The sequence below is a fragment of the Labeo rohita genome, chromosome 5, assembly GCF_022985175.1.
Source record: "Labeo rohita strain BAU-BD-2019 chromosome 5, IGBB_LRoh.1.0, whole genome shotgun sequence".
NCBI lineage: Eukaryota > Metazoa > Chordata > Actinopteri > Cypriniformes > Cyprinidae > Labeo > Labeo rohita.
Window position 1 is genome coordinate 23,861,431 of NC_066873.1, and position 18,184 is coordinate 23,879,614.

Genomic DNA, 18,184 nt, shown 5'->3' on the forward strand with positions numbered 1-18,184 from the left:
TAACACCACACACAAATTCAAAATAACTGTTACTTTTATTAAACATTCTTTGCATAAAAATCAACCAACTCATAAACATTATTAACTTTAACAATATGTCCATATATATATATATAATAACTGCTCAGATTTGGTACCTTCCTGTGATTGTTAACATGTTTTAGTATAGTATTGTGAATTTGTGGGGACTAAGATTCCCAAAGACAACCAATATCAGCAGATTAAGCTTTAAATATAAACTTGCATACTGCTAGTTTCACTAATCAATCATAACAGAGTCAACAACCAAACAATGAAATCAAATTAATGCTACTGCATAGATTTACTTACCAACAGTGATGAGCAATTTTACAACTGAACACTGTTAATAAATCACTCTGATGAGTTTGTAAACAAACACCTCACAGTTACTGAGTTGCAAAACTAGTTGGATACGTCATATGTGTGGTGTGTCCTGAGTCTGTGTTAGGGGGCTCAGTCCAGTGAGCGTAGTTATCCAAACTGGATGCAATCACAGTGTCTGATGTGCTGGATGTTGATGGTTGCATCTATGATGATGAATGTTGCCATGGTGATGGGGGTATGTGTGGAGACAAGGATGCTCGATTCCCTCATTCTGCAACTCTTCCTGTTTATGGAGACCATGCAGCTTCTGCAACAGCTCGGCAATAAAAGCCTGAACATATACACACACACGCACACACACACAGATTAACCTTAAAGGGGTCATGAACTGAGAAATCTAAATTCCCTTGATGTTTTGACATATAAGAGGTCATTGTACTATAAAAACATCCTGTACGTTTCAGAACTCAAAACTTTCTCAGTCTAAAAACAGCTTATATTGAAGCCAAGCTACCAAATCGCGAGGCTGTGCTCCACTTTGTGATGTAGTGTGGTTAAATACCGCCTCCGCATAAGTAGCCTGCTTCTACATCACTGCACACAAATCTACGAAAAAACCAAACGATAAAGATTGCTCTGAAAACAAAATGCTGTGCAGTGCCAAGTTGTGGAGTCTTTGCATTGCCTTTCTTCTGATCTTTTAACTTTTAATGAAGTCCCAGACCGCTTCAGTAAGAACTTGGTCTTTTGTTCACTTCATTTTACTGCGGATTAGTTTACAAAGGCGGCATAATTCGACACAGTACCGACTATATTGGATCCGACAGTAAGGTCTCAACTGTTTATATTACACGCTCACTATTGCTTTGTCTGTTATTATGGATTGATAAGTACTGAGTATTTATGCATTTTTAACCTAAATCACAGTAGCATCCATCTATGAGGAATGTAGGCTGTCAAACAGACACAACTATTAGCCAATCACAGCAGTAGGCATTTACTTCAGTGTTTACAATCCGCCACATCTATTCAAAGAGAGCATTCTGATGAGGGGGTTAGAAAACAGGACAGAAAACAGCTTATTACTTCTAAATTTTTTTTTTTTTACGTAAAAATCTTGATGACATTATAAGAGGACCTTAGAGGAAAGTACAAAAAATTAAAATACACATTTCATGACCCCTACAATCTAGGTCTTCACACTTATGGAAATTATACTTAAGCACGTACATGATTGTAAATTTTTACAAATTGCAATTTAGCACAAAACTTTGTAAATACTCCAGTAATAGTCAAGTGTTCCTGTAATCGCTACACAAACCTGCTAGTGAAAATACTAGTTATATAAATAGTAGATGTAATGCTTGATCATAATTTTGTATCATTTTAGGCATGTTCCAAAATTATGGAAAATATGCTGCAAAATATATAACATGCAGAAATGGTCTTGACTTATCTACTGGTTGTTCAGAGTTATTTAAAACTCTCAAATATCTTCCACAGACTGTATGTGTATGTGTACCAGTCAGCCGTTTTTGTTTACAGTGTTAGGGGTCATTTGCACAGAATGTGTTTGTCCATTCCACTGTGCGACTTTTTCAATGTTTTTCTATGTAAACAAGCTAGATGGGCGTGTCAGATCACTGTGCATGTGTCTTGTGTCTTTTGCAGTCTGCAGCTAAATTTGGTTGTCAGTTCACCTTTTACTCCTTAATCACGTTTTTGTACACACATAATTCACTAAAATACAGGAGTGACAACTACATTAACTCCCGAAAAATACAGGTAGTGACAACTGCATTTACAGAAATTCTTTGCTGCTGTTCCGTACACACATAGAACAATAATTTACGGGACTCACTCCCGCATTTAAATGCCGTTGTCACTTCTGAAACTTGCAGTGTGTATGTGTGCAAAATGCATTTTTCCCCTGTCCACAAAAATGTGTTTATAATCAAAGTGAAAATGTTGAAAATTGCACCCTGGTATGTCTCAAATGTGAAAACGGATTATGTTTTTCAGATGCCAATGTTCTGTTCTGCTTGTTTATGTGAGAGGTAAGTGCCATGTTCCTCTCTACTGATCCTCCATGATGTGTCAGCACTTCAACACTAGCTTACCCAGAGGCACACAATTTTCTGCGCATACACGCACAGTAACAATCATGTACACACACTAATCAAAAGGCTGAGAGTGAACATTGTTAAAGAGTCTAATGAAAGAATAGCTTTGTGCTAACTGAGAGAAATAGGGACATGGGGAAAGAAAGAGAACAAATCAGTCATTCATTGTGATCATTGTGAGAAACGCGTGGAAGGGAGTGTCAGCCACTGCAGTGTTCCTCAGAGAGAGAGATGGAGCGAGGGATGAAGAGGTAGACAAACAAAAGGATGAGAAAACAAGAGAGGTAGTACGGATGAGTAGACAGAAAAGTTAAACAAGAAAAACATTAGGAAAGAGAAAGATTTGCAGATGGCAGGATTGAGAAAAGTACCTCAGTGCTGCTAGTGCAGGTTTGCAGAAGAACCTGTAAAAACAAACATAAACAAATTCATTCTTGATTGCCATTTTAAATAACTTTATCCAAATGTAATTAAATTAAATGAACCTATAAAGTCAACTTTATTCATATTATTTGCAACTGAAAATGAATGTGCAGTAGAGAATATAAAGTGTTAAATGGTTCTGAATTGTCACTCAGACAAATGAGAGGCTGGGGGAGAGTGAGTGGGACTCATTTCTGAGAAAAATGCTGAAAAGAGGGTCCGTACAAATACTCATGGTATAACAGCTCTGGCATCCACTCACCAACTTCATCTAAAAGTAAAACGTCAAGCCGCTGACCTCAAGGTCAGTGGTCCTATCTTCTACACGTTATATACATGGGAGATGAAAAAATGGAAAATTTTCTCAGTGCAGTGGGGGAAAAATGCTTCTGTTTCTTTTCTGCATTTCCCTTCTATCTTGTTGTCTAATAAACCTGACACTGTATATTATGAATACTGTTGGCTCTGATAAATTGTCACTCTTTGCTTTTGTAAGTTTGGATAAAAGCATCAGTTTAATGTATAAATGTAGATATGGCAAGATAAGTACAGGATGTGGTGTGAGTGAGAGAGGAAGATCATGCGACCTGTAGTTTGTGTGTTCGCTCTTCATCACTTGGGAGATCCAACAAATCATCAATGTTCACTTCCTCTGGCATGCCCTCAAAAATAAACAACAAAAATGATTAACAGTGCTGAAAGAATGAACCATTTCAGAACCAACCAGCTATGAGATTTTAATAAAATACTCCAGAAAAGACACTATGACAATATATAATATATATCTGTAAATCTGACATTATAGATAGCCACACATGTAGCTTCTACAATTACCGCGCACAGAACAATTAAGGCACTGCTGCACAGGTATGTGTTCATGTATGTACATATTCCAGTTCATTACACTGCCTGTTATATCTCATTGATCCTCTACAGCAGCCTTCAGTTTCAGTATCACAGAATATCATTTCAATATTCCAAATATTCTCAGTGGGAAAATTTCTCCTACACAAGCTGAGGAGGTTATCGAGATAACAGATCACATAACACAACTCCCGAGAGGCAACTCTGCCGTCTCCTACTGTGGGACAGCGTCTCGCTACACATACAGCTTATGTTTAAACTTCCTGCTTGTTGCTGCAGCTGACTGTTTCTCAGGGGTGCCCATGTAAGGTAGCAACAGAACCAAGTGATCCCCTCTGTGAATGAGGGAAAGAAAGCAGAACTTCCCCCGGTACCTCCAGGGGCCTGATCTTCCTCACCTTTTAAGGGCAGTCAACTTATCTAACAGCATCCAACAACTAATACTTTTCTGTGGGACATATTAATGTCACAGCATCCATCACACACTTACATTAACAAAGGATGTTGTTTATAAACGTGTGACCTGCAAAACAATGTCTCCCTTCATTCCATTTAAAGAAATTAATTTCACAGTTCATAATGTGTTATCAACCTTTCATTTCATTGAGTGGTGTACAATGTCTGTATTTCATGTACTTATTTTTCATGCATGCAAGTATCATTCTTATTCTTTAGATACTTATTCTCTTTACAGACTTTTTAAAACCAAGACTGGTCCATGCGCACGTGTTCATGGACTTTAAAATAAAACAAGATAACTTTAGTTTGTAAAGTTAACTAGATTCGACTGAGCAGAAATAAACACACTTGAATTTATTGAGAAGTGGGTATATGTGCATATTTGAGCCTGATTTTAAGAGTTAGATGTATAAACGTTTGTGGTCAACTTATTAGAGAAGGAACTGTTGCACATTTCAGCAGTCAAAGATTTCAAAATAACCTGTGACACAGCATGCATCTGCACAGTATTTAGAAATTCATCGACACAGCGCTATTGTTCATTTTTCCATCACCGTTCGTTCGTTTGTTTGTTTGTTTCCAGTTAATCAACCTGTAGCTTCCAGCGTCAACTCTACACCAGCTACACCTGTGAGGATGCGCCTGGATACTCACCTTGCCCTCGTACAGCTTGTCCAGCCCTTCGTCGATCCATTTCTCCACGTCCAACCTTTTCTGAAGCTGTTTGCGGTTGTATTTTACCGTAACGCGCGATTGCCGCTTATGTAAGTTCACCCCGTGTTCTCGAGCGTTGTCCAAATCCGGGGAATGACCGGTATGTATCTCCTCAGCCATGTTACATGTGCCTGTGCTTGTCTGAGAATGAGCGCTTGGAGGAGCGCGCGGACAGAAGAAGCTGAACGTTGAGTGGCGCGCGCTCAACTTGATTGGTGGCACAACGTCAGATGCTCGTGGATAAAAAAAATTAATACATTTTACATATTAATACCTTTTACTGTTTTAATGGTAATGGGATACATTAAAATGAAGCAAGATAAAAAATGTTAATGAAAAACTTTTGAAATGGTGTAAGTTCACTCCTAGAATGAAAATTTTGTGATAATTTACAAAGAAATTAATGTTTTTGAAGAGCACATTCCAAGATTTTTCTCCATATAGTGGAAAAAATGTCGGCCAACGGGTTGAAGGTCCAAACTGAAGTTTCAGTGCAGCTTAAGGGGCTCTGTACGATCCCATCCGAGGAATAGAGGTCTTATGTAGCGAAACAGGTCATTTTCTAAAAATAATAATAATAATAATAATAATGAATAAAAGCTAGCTCGGCCTCACTTTTTAAATGCTTTATTATTCCAATGCCATGAGAACATGAGGTATTACATATTCATGTCAAATTACAATAGCTGCCAGAGAAAATGGAAAAAGGAAAATTACATACAATTTAATGCATTCAGAGCATTACATGTTTTCAGTGCTTTTTTGTTTTTTGGTTGTTCCAAAAGATTTACATACAATGCAAAGTCATTAATAAAATGGGAAAAATTTGGTCTACATTGAGCCCACTTCTTCTTATGTATATGGTATTTTCCTAAAAAAAATAAACAATTGTATATTGAGTTGTACCTTCGGTTTTCTGTATAAAACAGCACATCAAATATACAAATTTATATCATACATTCCATCTTTCTATTAATGTAGAATTCCACATCCTTCCAAAATAATCTTCCGTAAATACAATGAAAAATAGATGCAAAATGATTTATTTTTCTCGACCACAAAAATTACAGGTATATGAAATATTAAGCTTAAATCTTCCCAAAACATGCTTAGCAGGTTAAATCCTATGAAGTATTTTGTAAGACACTTCCTTAATTTTGTTATTGATGCAAAACTTATTTGGCAACTTCCATGCTTTAACCCAAGCGATATTACCAAATAAGAAGACCAAAAAAATCTTGCTGCAGGTAAAGATACAGAACAAAGAGCATTCCTTATAATCCTGTTGCTACATCGTTGTTTTAAAACTTGAGTGACTAACAAAAATAAAAAAAAGGAGAGAGAGGGCATCCTTGCCTAATGCCAGGATGAATATCAAATCTTTGTGAGGTACCATGAGAAAGTTTGACAGATCTACTATTCAATGTTTTAACTGCTTTCAAAAACATATCCCCCAAACCAAACAATTTAATGTTATGGTGATATCGCGATATGAAACGATAGGTCTTCCAGGCAAAAAGTGTAGTTTTTAAAATATATTTAAACTTGTTATTCTTATTCAAACTTTAAAGGGGTTGAGTCCCCTTTAAAGTTCAAGTAGTCACGTTCAAAAGTCAATTCACTGACTTTTTTCTGTCTTAAGTTTTCTTAGTTAAGAACATGGGTTGGAGTTCCTATTCTGAACTTTCAATGTGAATTAGATAGAATATTTTAACTTTAAAATCAACAAGCTTTTTTAACTTTTTTTCCAATTCATCATTTGTCTTTTTTTTTAAAAAATCACAATAAATATCGTATAGTAAACTTCATATCACATTATTATTGTGTCATGAGATTTTAATATTGTTACACCCCTAGTGATTACACAATGTGTGAAGATGCGCATGCTCACTGCAGAGCTTGTGCAAGATGAGCATTTGTGGTTAATGGTATTCTCTCTTTTTTTAAGAAAGTGACAGATTGTTTCATTAGATAAGACCCTTATTCCTCAGATGGGATCGTGTAGAGCTCCTTGAAGCTACACTGAATCTTCAGTTTGGATCTTCAACCCACTGATCCCCATTGAAGTTCACTATATGGAGAAAAATCCTGGAATGTTTTCCTTAAACTTAATTTCTTTGTGACTGAAGCAAAAAAGAAATGAACATCTTGGATGACATGGAGGTGAGTAAATTATCAGGAAATTTTAATTCTGAAAGTGAACTTCTACTTTAATCAAACATTGTAAAAGAAAAAAAAAAGTTGAAAGATTGAGGTATTTCTCATATAATTTAATTCTTTCATTAAAGTAACAAACACATATACAAAATAAATTAACATAAATTTTTACAAAGACAAGACAATGATTGAAAGCAAAAGTACAAAAATGCAAAATAGAAACTTAGGCATGAACTTAGGATTAAATTAACAGGAAACATCTGGCAAAAGAAATAAACATTCATTAGACATAAACCCCATTGAAGAAAATCAGATTTTATGTACTTTAACATAAGAACCAATGACTCATTTCCCCATATCAGTCGAGGAAGAAAACACACTGCTTAATACGCAATACAAAACTGGAGCAAAATCTTACCATTTGGTCTTAAGAACATATTTAATCATATTCCTGACTGTTGCTTGTTTCCTTTCTCTACACATTTTTTTTTTAATTTGTATTTTTTATTAAAACACCTGTTGCTGGCAACATCCTGGAAAATAAGCAAAGGTGATATTCTCATCCTTACAAGAGAGAAGTCTTATACAGAGCCCAGACCTAATCCTTATGCTCTTTAGTTTAACCTACCTAATTCTCTTTCAATAGAGGTATTTCCTTACTTAGTTCTCTTTGTATAGAGTTATTTTCACTTCTTTATCTTTGTATAAAGATATCAGTTCTCTGTGTATAGAGTTCTGCAACCTAAGTTTGTTTCAGCTCTTAGGGCTTGTGTCTGTCTTCAGATTCACAAAGCCCAGCACACAACAATGTGCTTGTTTCTTTTAGTTTTTGGTTTACAGAGTCTTCCACCTATACAGATGGCAAAGGTCCAACCCTTATTCAGTCATAACATACTTAATTCATTCATTCAAACATTCATTCATAATAATTAAGACAAAAGCAAGTGCTACATCCAAATTCTTATCCCTGCATGTGAGTTTGTGTGTCTGTGTATATGCTCACTTGTCTACTTTAGTGTATGCAAGACTGTGTATGAGTGTACAAGTGTGTGTTGCCTTATCTAAGTCCTCCTCCAGCACTCCACAGGAAGTCCTGCCCAGCAGGCAGCGTGTGAGAAGCCGCCAATGAGATTCTGCCCTCAGTGTTGCAGGGTTTCACCTGACTGAAGTCTCTGTCATAGGGATAGTGCTGCCTGTCTAAATTATTCACATTCTCCAAATCATTAAACACAGAATCGCACAGCTGCTGTCTGCGCAGTCTATGCCTTCTCCTCCTGATCACCACCAGTCCCACACACACTCCCAAAAATACAGCCAGCACACCTAAAACACATGACACTGCCACCGCTGAAGGTGAGGTCCGTCCAACCCGAGGGGCCATCATCTCCATACCTCCCTGCACAGGAAACTCGCAGTTTGGACCCATGAACCCAGGAACACACTGACACACTGGCCCAGAGAAGTGTGTGTAGCACGTTCCTCCGTTGAGGCATGGGTTGGTGAGACACGCGTCTGCTCGGAGGCTGCAGTTTTTACCGGTGAAACCTAGCGTACAGGTGCAGGTGTAGTCGTTAATGCCGTCTTGGCATGTTCCGGCATTTTGACACGGATAGCTGGCGCAGTCGTCGATGTTTGTCTCACAGCGAGGGCCGGTAAAACCAGGACGACAGCGGCACAGAGCACTAGCACCCAGATCCACACACTCACCGCCTACAGAAAAGAGAAGAGGTTACATATGAGCAGGTATAGTAGAGAGAAAGTGTAACAGATACTGTAATAGCAGCATGTGTGTGGTTGGGTAAAAATGTTTAGAACCACTTAGTGGAAAGTTTCAGTTGCTCTTTTAATAGAATGAAACTGAATAGTAACCACAGCTGTCAAGCAAGATTTTTAGTGAACTTAAATTGCATAAAACTGCCTGGTATGACTTGAGAAGACTAGTGCATGGGTCATATGTGCTACTTTAATGATTTTTTGTCCTTTTTGGAGCTTGAAAGGCTGTGGTCGCCAACCACTTTCATTGTATGAGCAGCCTAAGCATTCATCAAAACTACCCCTAAGTTAAATAAATTTTGTTGGTGCGTTGTCCACAATCAGCACAAATGCCTACCATTGGCACAAGGTTTGTGGCTGCAGCGGTCGAGTCTCTTCTCACAGTTGGATCCGGTAAAAGTCGGAGGGCAGCGGCAGACGTAACCACCAGTGAATTTTTCCTCACATGTCCCTCCGTTAAAGCAGGGGTCATCAGCACATGTCATCGCAATGATCTCACAGTTCTTCCCATAGAATCCCTGAGGACATGTACAGGAGTAATCGTTCTCCAAATCCTGCAGGGAAAGAGAAAAATACATATATTAGCAAAGTGTAAACATAATTCAGGTGTCAAATAATTTTTGATCTGCAAAATCCACTGTGCACACAAAACACATCTTAGCATACTTACTCAACCTAAATCATGGCACATGGAATAAAGTACATTTTAAAATATATTCAAATATAAAACAGGTATTTTAAATAGTAAAAATATTTCAAAATGGTTTTTCCTGTACTTTGGATCAAATAAATGTGTATATTTATATATATGTTGTGCTGCATTTCTAAAACTGATTGATTGAATTTATATATAAATACAGTTTTATTATTATCATATATATATATATATATTTTATATATATATATATATATTTTTTTTTTTAACTCATGTTTGTTTATATATAAATACTGTTTTATTATTATCATCATGTGAGCATAGACTTACATTGCAACTGCCGCCATTCTTGCAGGGGTTGCAGTCACACTCGTTAATCTCCAGCTCACAGTTTGTGCCCCCATATCCTGGCCGGCAGGTGCAGGTGTAGCTGCCCTGTCCGGTGTTGGTGCAGGTGGCGCCATTAGCACAGGGTTTGTGGTTGGTGCAATAGTTGAGGTCCTGGTTACAGAAGAGGCCTCCCCAGCCCTCCTTACACACACACTGCCATGGCTGCGAGCAGGTCCCATGAAGGCATCCTGGGTAATGCACGCACTCACTGCAGGATGGCCCCTGCCATCCCAGACGACACTTACACTCACCAGGTGACTCGCAGTAACCGTGCCGCTCGCTGCAGTCCGAAGAGCAGATGGCTGTGGGAGGAGACAGAGAGGGGGGGTTACACACACCATACACACCACGCCCCCCCAGAGAGGGCAGATGAATGGGTGTGTTAAGTGTTGGGGCCAGCAGCTGGTGAGCTGACAGAGGTAATGCACTCTTTTGTATTTTGAGCTGTGGAAAGCGTGCACACACACACACACACACACACACACAGCGAGAGCGAACGACTCTCTAGCATGTATCTGCTGGGTTTCTTTGTTCAGCTGAACAAAAGAAGTGTAGAAGCTCTAGTGAAGCAGCTCAGCTTCCATCAGACACACATGCACACAAAGATTTGAGAGATAAGGGGATGTATTGCTGCAGCTCAGGTTCCAACACACAAACCACAATCACACTTAAATACAGACTGACCAGGAAAGGGAGTGGGACTGCTTCTTTTCAAAGTCCTAGACCTCTGATCATCTGGGACACACACACAGAGGTACTCACGGTCAGAGCAGTAGTCTCCCTGCCATCCTTCCAGGCATTCCCTGTTCCCGTTCTCATCGCAGGTGTAGTGTCCCAGCGTGTCATCACGGGGACGGCAGTAATCCGAACACGCCTCGCCAAAGTAAAACTCATCACAGAAAACATGATACGAGTAACGGAGCTCGCTCTGATCGCCAAAATGAACATCCTGAGACCAGTCCTCTCCAATCGCCAATCGTCTTCGTGTTGCTAAACGACTGATCAGGTTGTTTTGATTCTCTGTTGTGGAAAATTATAGAAAAACATGTAAGCTCAAAATAGTAATTGAATAGATTCATTAAAAAAAAAACTCCACCAAAGTGTGTATCCCACCTGTGTAGTCATGATGCTCTTTGGGAGACTCTGCATTCCATGCCTCAACAATAAGAGAAAATGTCCCCTGAAAAGAACAAGATGTTGTTCAGATCTTAAAAACTTATCAAAACAGTTTTCCTCAAACTGAGAAGCAAACATTTTCCATTGCCTTCCACTGACTTTCACTTATGTGTTATGACAATATGTACTGACAATTCCAGACTGCTGCTTTGTCTTGTTTATGGTGTAAACTTAAGGGCACCTGAATAGGCAGTAATGCAAAAATGGTTGTCTGATTAGTTATTTACTAATATCAGCTTACTAAATACACTATTAAATAATGGAATAGTTTGCACTTAATCTAGTGTGTAATGAAATTTACCGGCCACTTGAAGTGGAAAGGCACCCGGATGGCTGCGCTGTTGGATATAGAGCTCTGGTCCGCTCGCAGGACGTTTGTCTGACCGGTTCCGAAGGTGCACGGAGGTTCTGCAGAGATTACGTCTTCTGAATGCTTGAGACAAATCCTGAAAAAGATGTTGCAGTCTCGCGTCCTCCTGCAGTAGCGGCGTGTTGTGCTGAACGAGTGCACTTTCAGTTCAAACACACCCGATGAAGCCACCTGTTCAAGAACAGAAAACCCGTATGTGATTTCTGAATTTCTTTTTTTGGAAATTATAAACAACACACTACCTAGGAGACAAATATCTATACTGTAAACTCACATTAAAGAGAAAATTAAAATATAAGCCTTGAACTGGCTCCTTACCAAATGCAAAAGCGACACCGACAGCAGGCAGTACAAAGACAGATGCGCCATCTCGTTTAGTTAATCCTAAACTTTATTACAAGAACACACAGGTATCTTCATTCGTTGCTTCTTCCAAAGCTTCAAAGTGTTTTGAGATCGAAAAGAAGAAAAAAAACAGTTAGATGTCCTGGTATGAAATCCTCGGCAGGTCCATTAAAGTCCACTGTGTCTTCAGAGGAAAAGCGCACTCGTCCTCTTCGTTCTTCGGCGAGTGCGGTTTGTCTTCATTGAATGTCTTGATGAATGGACGCCGTTATATACGTCTTGCCCCCCTGCACGTGACGTCACAGGGGACATATGGCATAATATTGGCCTGATTAAATTGATCTGCTGCATGTGGCAGTGGTGTTGATGGAGTAAGAGTTTAAGTTAGCCACACTGCTGTCTGTATCAAAACAGGGAATTTTAATTACAGTGATACAGAGCAGATGGGCACAGGAGTTCAAGTATAAAAACCTGATGAATCTGACTTTTTTGTTTGATATTTAAAATAAATTTAGCAAACAGAAATGTATGTCAAGTTTCAGAATTAGTTTATTATTCGTATGCCGTGCATACACTCTTAAAAATAGAGGTTCTTTATTGGCATCAATGAAAAACCTTGAACATCCGAACCTTTCAAATGCAGAAAAGGTTCTTTATAGTCGAAAAAGGTTCTTTAGATTTTTAAATGTTCTTCAAAATGTTTTTTTTTAGGAACTATTCACTGAAAGGTTCTTTGGGGAACCAGAAATAATTCTTGTAATGGCATCACTGCAAAAACACCCCTTTGGAACCTTCATTTTTAAGTGTGTATATGCACATAAAAAGCTTAGGCTTTATATACATATGTATTAGATTTAGTTTTGTTTTGTTAAAGTTTGTTTTCATTTAGGCTCTATGATAAATATTCCCAGAAGGTACAATATGCTTACTAGAAATAAAAAATAAAGCAAATACATCAGCTGCTTATATTGTTCCTTTACATCCTAAGCTGTTTTACCTTAGTATTATGCCCTTACATCCTTCAGAATTAATTTTGTAAATATACATTTAGGCTATTATACTCAAGTAAAGGACATTTTTGAAGTTTGTTTGAAAATAAACGATCTCTGCAACGATTTAGACACTGAAAATTTTGTTTTATTATTTATTTTTTACGAATATTACGAATATTAACAATTAAATAACAATTATAATATGTATGTTTTATTAATTTATGTTTTTATTATTCCATAAAAATATACTGACATGTTTATGTTTTCTCTTTTTATGGTTCCTGAGTGGTATACTGTAGGCACGTTTCTGTTTTTAATTATTTCCTCTGTCCCTTAAACACACACACACACACACAGTCGGCTGTGTGGTCGCTCTGGCGCGTGCGGGCAGGGGGAGGCCATAAGTTTTTATTTGCAATGTTCTTTGTGTCTGCAGGCACAAGTATGTGTGTGTGTGTGTGTGTGTGTCTTTTGTTGAGTAGTATGCAGAGACGCTCAGGCTGCTCTGGAGGATGGGTGGGGAAATATCATCATGACGCTTTTGTGTGGGTCAGCTCCAACAGCTGTATGTTAACAGGCGGCACATGGTCACTTATTGTCCGCCACAAACCGCCCGAACTCGCCCAACTGGCATCTGTTGCAGCCGGTTGCAGCCATTCCACTTATTATTTTTTTTATTTATTTTATATTTTTATAGTATTTTCTTACATAGTATAGGACCGTTTATTATTTTCCCATAGTATTAGGCCTTCGAGATTAATAGAAAATTCTGTAATGTCGAATAGTTAAGAACAATTGCACCTAAATGCTTATGTCATTCAGTGTTTGTGGAAACTATTTTTTATATAATAATTTATTCGAGAGTAGTGCATATTGTGATGTGTGGTTGTGTGTGTGCTTGTTTGTGATCGGTCACGCTCGCGAGAGCTCTTCTGTTGTTATGGTAATAAGTGACGCGTGCCTCAGAACCCTTTCATTAAGCCATAATCACAATGCATCAGTTATAATGTCCTTTAAAAGACCTCATATATAATGTATCAAAGACCACAGATACGTGTAAATGAATCTATGACGTGTGTGAAGACAGCAGTCAGTCAGGAAATGTACCCTGATACTGTAAGCAAACAAAATCACGTTATTCAACTACTAATATGATTATATGCTTGAAAAAGTTGATGCTGGGGACAAAACCCTATTTTACAACACACTGTGTTGTATCAAATGTGTTGGTAGAGATAAACCTTGTTGTTGTGAAAGGGCTGAAATGAGTTAAAGTGATAGTTCACCCTGTTATTAATTAGGCCTACTCACCCTCATTTCATTCCAAACACGCAAGACCTTTGTTTGTCTTCGGAACACAAATTAAGATATTTTTGATGAAATCCTTGAACTTTCTGGCCCTCCATAGACAGCAAGGGTCCTACCACGTTCAAGGCCCAAAAATGTACCAAGAATGTCAACAAAATAGTCCATGTGACATCAATGGTTCAACCGCAATTTTATAAACAAAAGTCTTACAGGTTTGGAATGACATTGTAATTAATGACAGAATTTTTATTTTTGGGTGATTTAAGGTAAGTTTGAGATCAAAAATACACTGTTAATACAATGATCAGTGATGTTTCACACGATACAACAAAGGTTTTCATTATAAAGGTCTTTAGGTTCATGATGGCCTGAATTTTAGACTTTAACCTCAAGATGTTGTCCATGAGCAAAGACTCTTTAAAAGTAAATGTTCTAATTAGGTTGTTTTTGCAGTGATGCCATAGAAGAACCATTTTTGGTTCCCCAAATAATCTTTCAGCGAATAGTTCTTAAAAGAAGCACTTTGAAGAACATTTTAAAAATCTAAAGAATGTTTTTCAACTATAAAGAAACTTTTCTGCATTTGAAAGGTTTCATGGATGTGCAAGGTTCTTCATGAAACCATCAATGCCAATAAAGAAACTTTATTTTTTAAGAGTGTATGATAAAAGTGCTGTAGTCGACAAGTAAAGTTCAGGATTTTTTACCTATCCCATCCACATAATGTGCAGCTATAAAAGTAAAACAACTGCAGTAAGAAAGAATTGAAACAGAAACGGTTGTGACTATGCCGTGCAAGGTTGTTTAATCCTTAAACAAAAGCTTTGCAGGTTAAGGTTGAGTTGAAAGCAATTGACACATGGTCTGGGCTAAAGACTGGTAGCAGGATTTAGGCTTTTGAGACCCCTGACATCTGCACAGATGAGAGAAGAAGAAGCACTTATCCAAAAAGAGAATCTCAATGTAGCTTTCAAAGGTGCTTAGCTGAAGAGGGTAAACAAGTCAATAAAACAGGAAAAACACTTTCTTTAGAAAAGAGTGGAAATTAAGATTTTTTTAATTGTTACAGTTTAAAGACACTATTCCAACTGTTTTCTTAGAGACAATTGTTGTTTCTTAAAGAGACAATTGACACCCCAAAAAAAGAAAACTCTGTAATAATTGACATATGTTGTTTCAAACTGTATGTCTTTTTTTGTTGAACATGAAAGAAGATATTTGGGAAATGCCTCAGTGTTTTTTGTCCATACAATTGAAGTTAGTGGTCACCAAAGCTGTTTGGTTTGCAGCATTCTTTAAAATATTTTCTTTTGTGTTCAGCAGAAGACTGTACACGATTAGGCTGACATCAGGCTGAGTAAATGATATGAATAAACAGAATTTTCAGTCATGGGTGAATCATCTCTTTAATGGAGTCCGGACATAGACCAACTATGATATTACCTGAATTTGAAGGTAATAATAATAATAATAATAATAATAATAATAAATTGTGCATATTTTACTAAAGGTATTGTGGTGCAGTGTTGTATAGAAAATACTGATAACATTTCACTAATAAAACCAAGAGATATGTTTTCCATAGTTTAAGGAAACTTAAAGGGTTAGTTTACCCAAAAATGAAAATTCTATCATTAATTATTTACCCTCATGTTGTTCCAAACCTGAAGGACATTCATTCATCTACAGAATGCAAAATTTAAAAAGTTCACTTCCAAAACAAGGATTCACATATAATGTATGTTTTGTCATCCACCCCCTTGTCATCCAAGATGTTCATGTCTTTCTTTCTTCAGTCGTAAAGAAAAATTTTTTTGAGTAAAACATTTCAGCATTTTTCTCCATATAATGGACTGATATGGTGCCCCGATTTTAAACTTCCAAAATGCAGTTTAAATGCAGCTTCAAACAATCCCAAATGCAATTGTAAAGGATCCCATCCGAGGAAGAAGGGTCTTATCTAGCATAACAATCAGTTATTTTAATAAAAATAATACAATTTAAATATTTTCAATGTCAAAAGCTTGTCTTGTCTTACTCTGCCTGGACTGTTTTTTTCCGGTTCATGGCAGTTAGGGTATGTTGAAAAACTCCCATCTCATGTTCTCCCTCAACTTCGAAATTGACCTATATCGTTGTTTTAAGTTGTTTTTTGTTAAGGGTGTTTGATCTTCTTTGCATGTTGACTTTGCATAGACTGTGTCAGTACTTCTGCAGCGATGTAGGATGATTTTGAAATAATTTTTTAAGTTGAGGGAGAAAATACGATTGGAGTTTTTCGACATACCCTAACTGTCTTGAGTTCAAGCAGAGCAAGGCAAGGTGAGCGTTTGAGTATTTAAATTGTATTTTTTTTAATGAAAATAACCTTAAGGCTAGATAAGACCCGTCTTCCTCGGCTGGGATCGTTTACAACCACATTTGTGATCGTTCGAAGCCACATTTAAACTACATTTTGGAAGTTCAAAATCGGGGCACCATATCAGTCCATTATATGGAGAAAAATGCTGAAATGTTTCCCTCAAAAAACAATTTCTTTACGACTGAAGAAAGAAAGACATGAAAATCTTGGATGATAAGGGGGTGTGTACATTATATTTGAATCCTTGTTTTGGAAGTGGACTTCTCCTTTAAGATATTTTTGATGAAATCCAATGTCTTTCTGACCCTGCATAGACAGTAACACAACTACCACATTCAAGGCCCATAAAGGTAGTTCAACCGTAATGTTATGAAGCTACAAGAATACATTTTGTGTGCAAAAAACAAAGAGAAAAATATTGACTTTATTCAACAATTCTTCTCCCCCAAGTTACCATTTACCACCATTATGGAGAGTACCATGATGCATGCGTGTGCTTTCCTCTGCTTGTAAACAAGGTGCAGCGCGTTCATGTTCTACGTCAGCAGCATCACATATATGTGTTGTGGTACTCTCGATAATGGTGGAAGATGGTAACTCGGGTTGAACGTGGCAGTACCGCTGCTGTCTATGCAGAATCAGCTTTTGGATTTCATCAAAAATATCTTAATTTGTGTTCTGAAGATGAACGAAGGTCTTACAGGTTTGGAACGACATGAGGGTGAGTAATTAATGACAAAATTTTTGGTTTTGGGTAAGCTGTGGCTGGATATGGAGAGTAAATATTGAAATTAAGTGCTATTTTATGTGTTTTTGAGTGATTACATCATTATGTTTCTGTGTTAACAGTGTTTATAATCTGAGGACAGGTGGTTTTAGGGATAGTGTGTGATAATCTCATTATTCTGATAAAATAATCAGAAATCAAATGAAATGGTAAATTTGTGTTAAGAACATTTTAGTGAATATTTCTGATTATTTTCAACATGGAAATGTTGCTGTTATCATTGTGGGTTTTGTTCATGTCTCAAGAGCCAATGATAGGTTAATCAAAATTAATCAAAATCAGAAAATCCTAAAGTGGATGCATTTTAATTTACACAATTATTCCTATTCATCTAATAAGGCATCTGTTAATCTCATTATCTTAGTAAGAGAATGATTGTGTGTTTGTATATGTGTTTGCATTAAATTATTGCTTGTGTGTGTGTGTTGACTCATTGTCTGTGTGGTGCAGATGGGCAATGACTGATGTGTCCTGTAATGTGGGTGTTGGGGGATGGTGGTCCCTTGAGGTGGGACACAAGCGTGGCAGGAGCATGGGAACCCCACAACACCCTTCACTCCACATGCATATATCCATATTCATGAACCCACATCCAGACACCACAAATATCACATATGTGCAGCAGGCCTGCAAAAAGGCACATAGACTTTCCTCTCAGTCATTTTTAGCATTCCTGTCCAGTACCTCAAACACCATCATGTCCAATTAAAATGATTTCACTGATGATTTAAAAATAATAGGACTGAAAACCAGTTCATAAACAAACTTGCGCATTCATTCACATACAGAGATGCCCATTCACAATCCTCAGACTTGAGATATCTGACTACACACACGTACAACTTCACACATTCATTCACTTACATCGCCATATCCTCTTTCGAGCCTTTAGATGACACCCGACCCAGGATTTCCACACACGTCATGACATCTGCTCACCC

General features: G+C 37.5%; 2 protein-coding genes across 2 annotated transcripts; both read right to left on the minus strand.

The window, feature by feature from the left end:
- Positions 1–16: 16 nt before the first annotated feature.
- ppp1r14aa (protein phosphatase 1, regulatory (inhibitor) subunit 14Aa) lies at positions 17–5,099 on the minus strand. Its single transcript, XM_051111339.1, has 4 exons — positions 4,869–5,099; positions 3,479–3,553; positions 2,840–2,872; positions 17–676 (listed from the first exon to the last, which is right to left on the minus strand). Exons 1-4 carry the CDS (start codon positions 5,046–5,048, stop codon positions 512–514), a joined length of 453 nt encoding a protein of 150 aa, XP_050967296.1. The 5' UTR covers positions 5,049–5,099; the 3' UTR covers positions 17–511.
- A 520-nt stretch (positions 5,100–5,619) lies between these two features.
- On the minus strand, positions 5,620–12,087 carry dlb (deltaB). The gene is made up of 7 exons (XM_051108866.1): positions 11,768–12,087; positions 11,381–11,620; positions 11,017–11,083; positions 10,666–10,923; positions 9,844–10,205; positions 9,196–9,412; positions 5,620–8,795 (listed from the first exon to the last, which is right to left on the minus strand). The coding sequence occupies exons 1-7, from the start codon at positions 11,816–11,818 to the stop codon at positions 8,143–8,145; spliced, it is 1,848 nt and encodes a 615-aa protein (XP_050964823.1). The 5' UTR covers positions 11,819–12,087; the 3' UTR covers positions 5,620–8,142.
- Between the last annotated feature and the right edge of the window lie 6,097 nt (positions 12,088–18,184).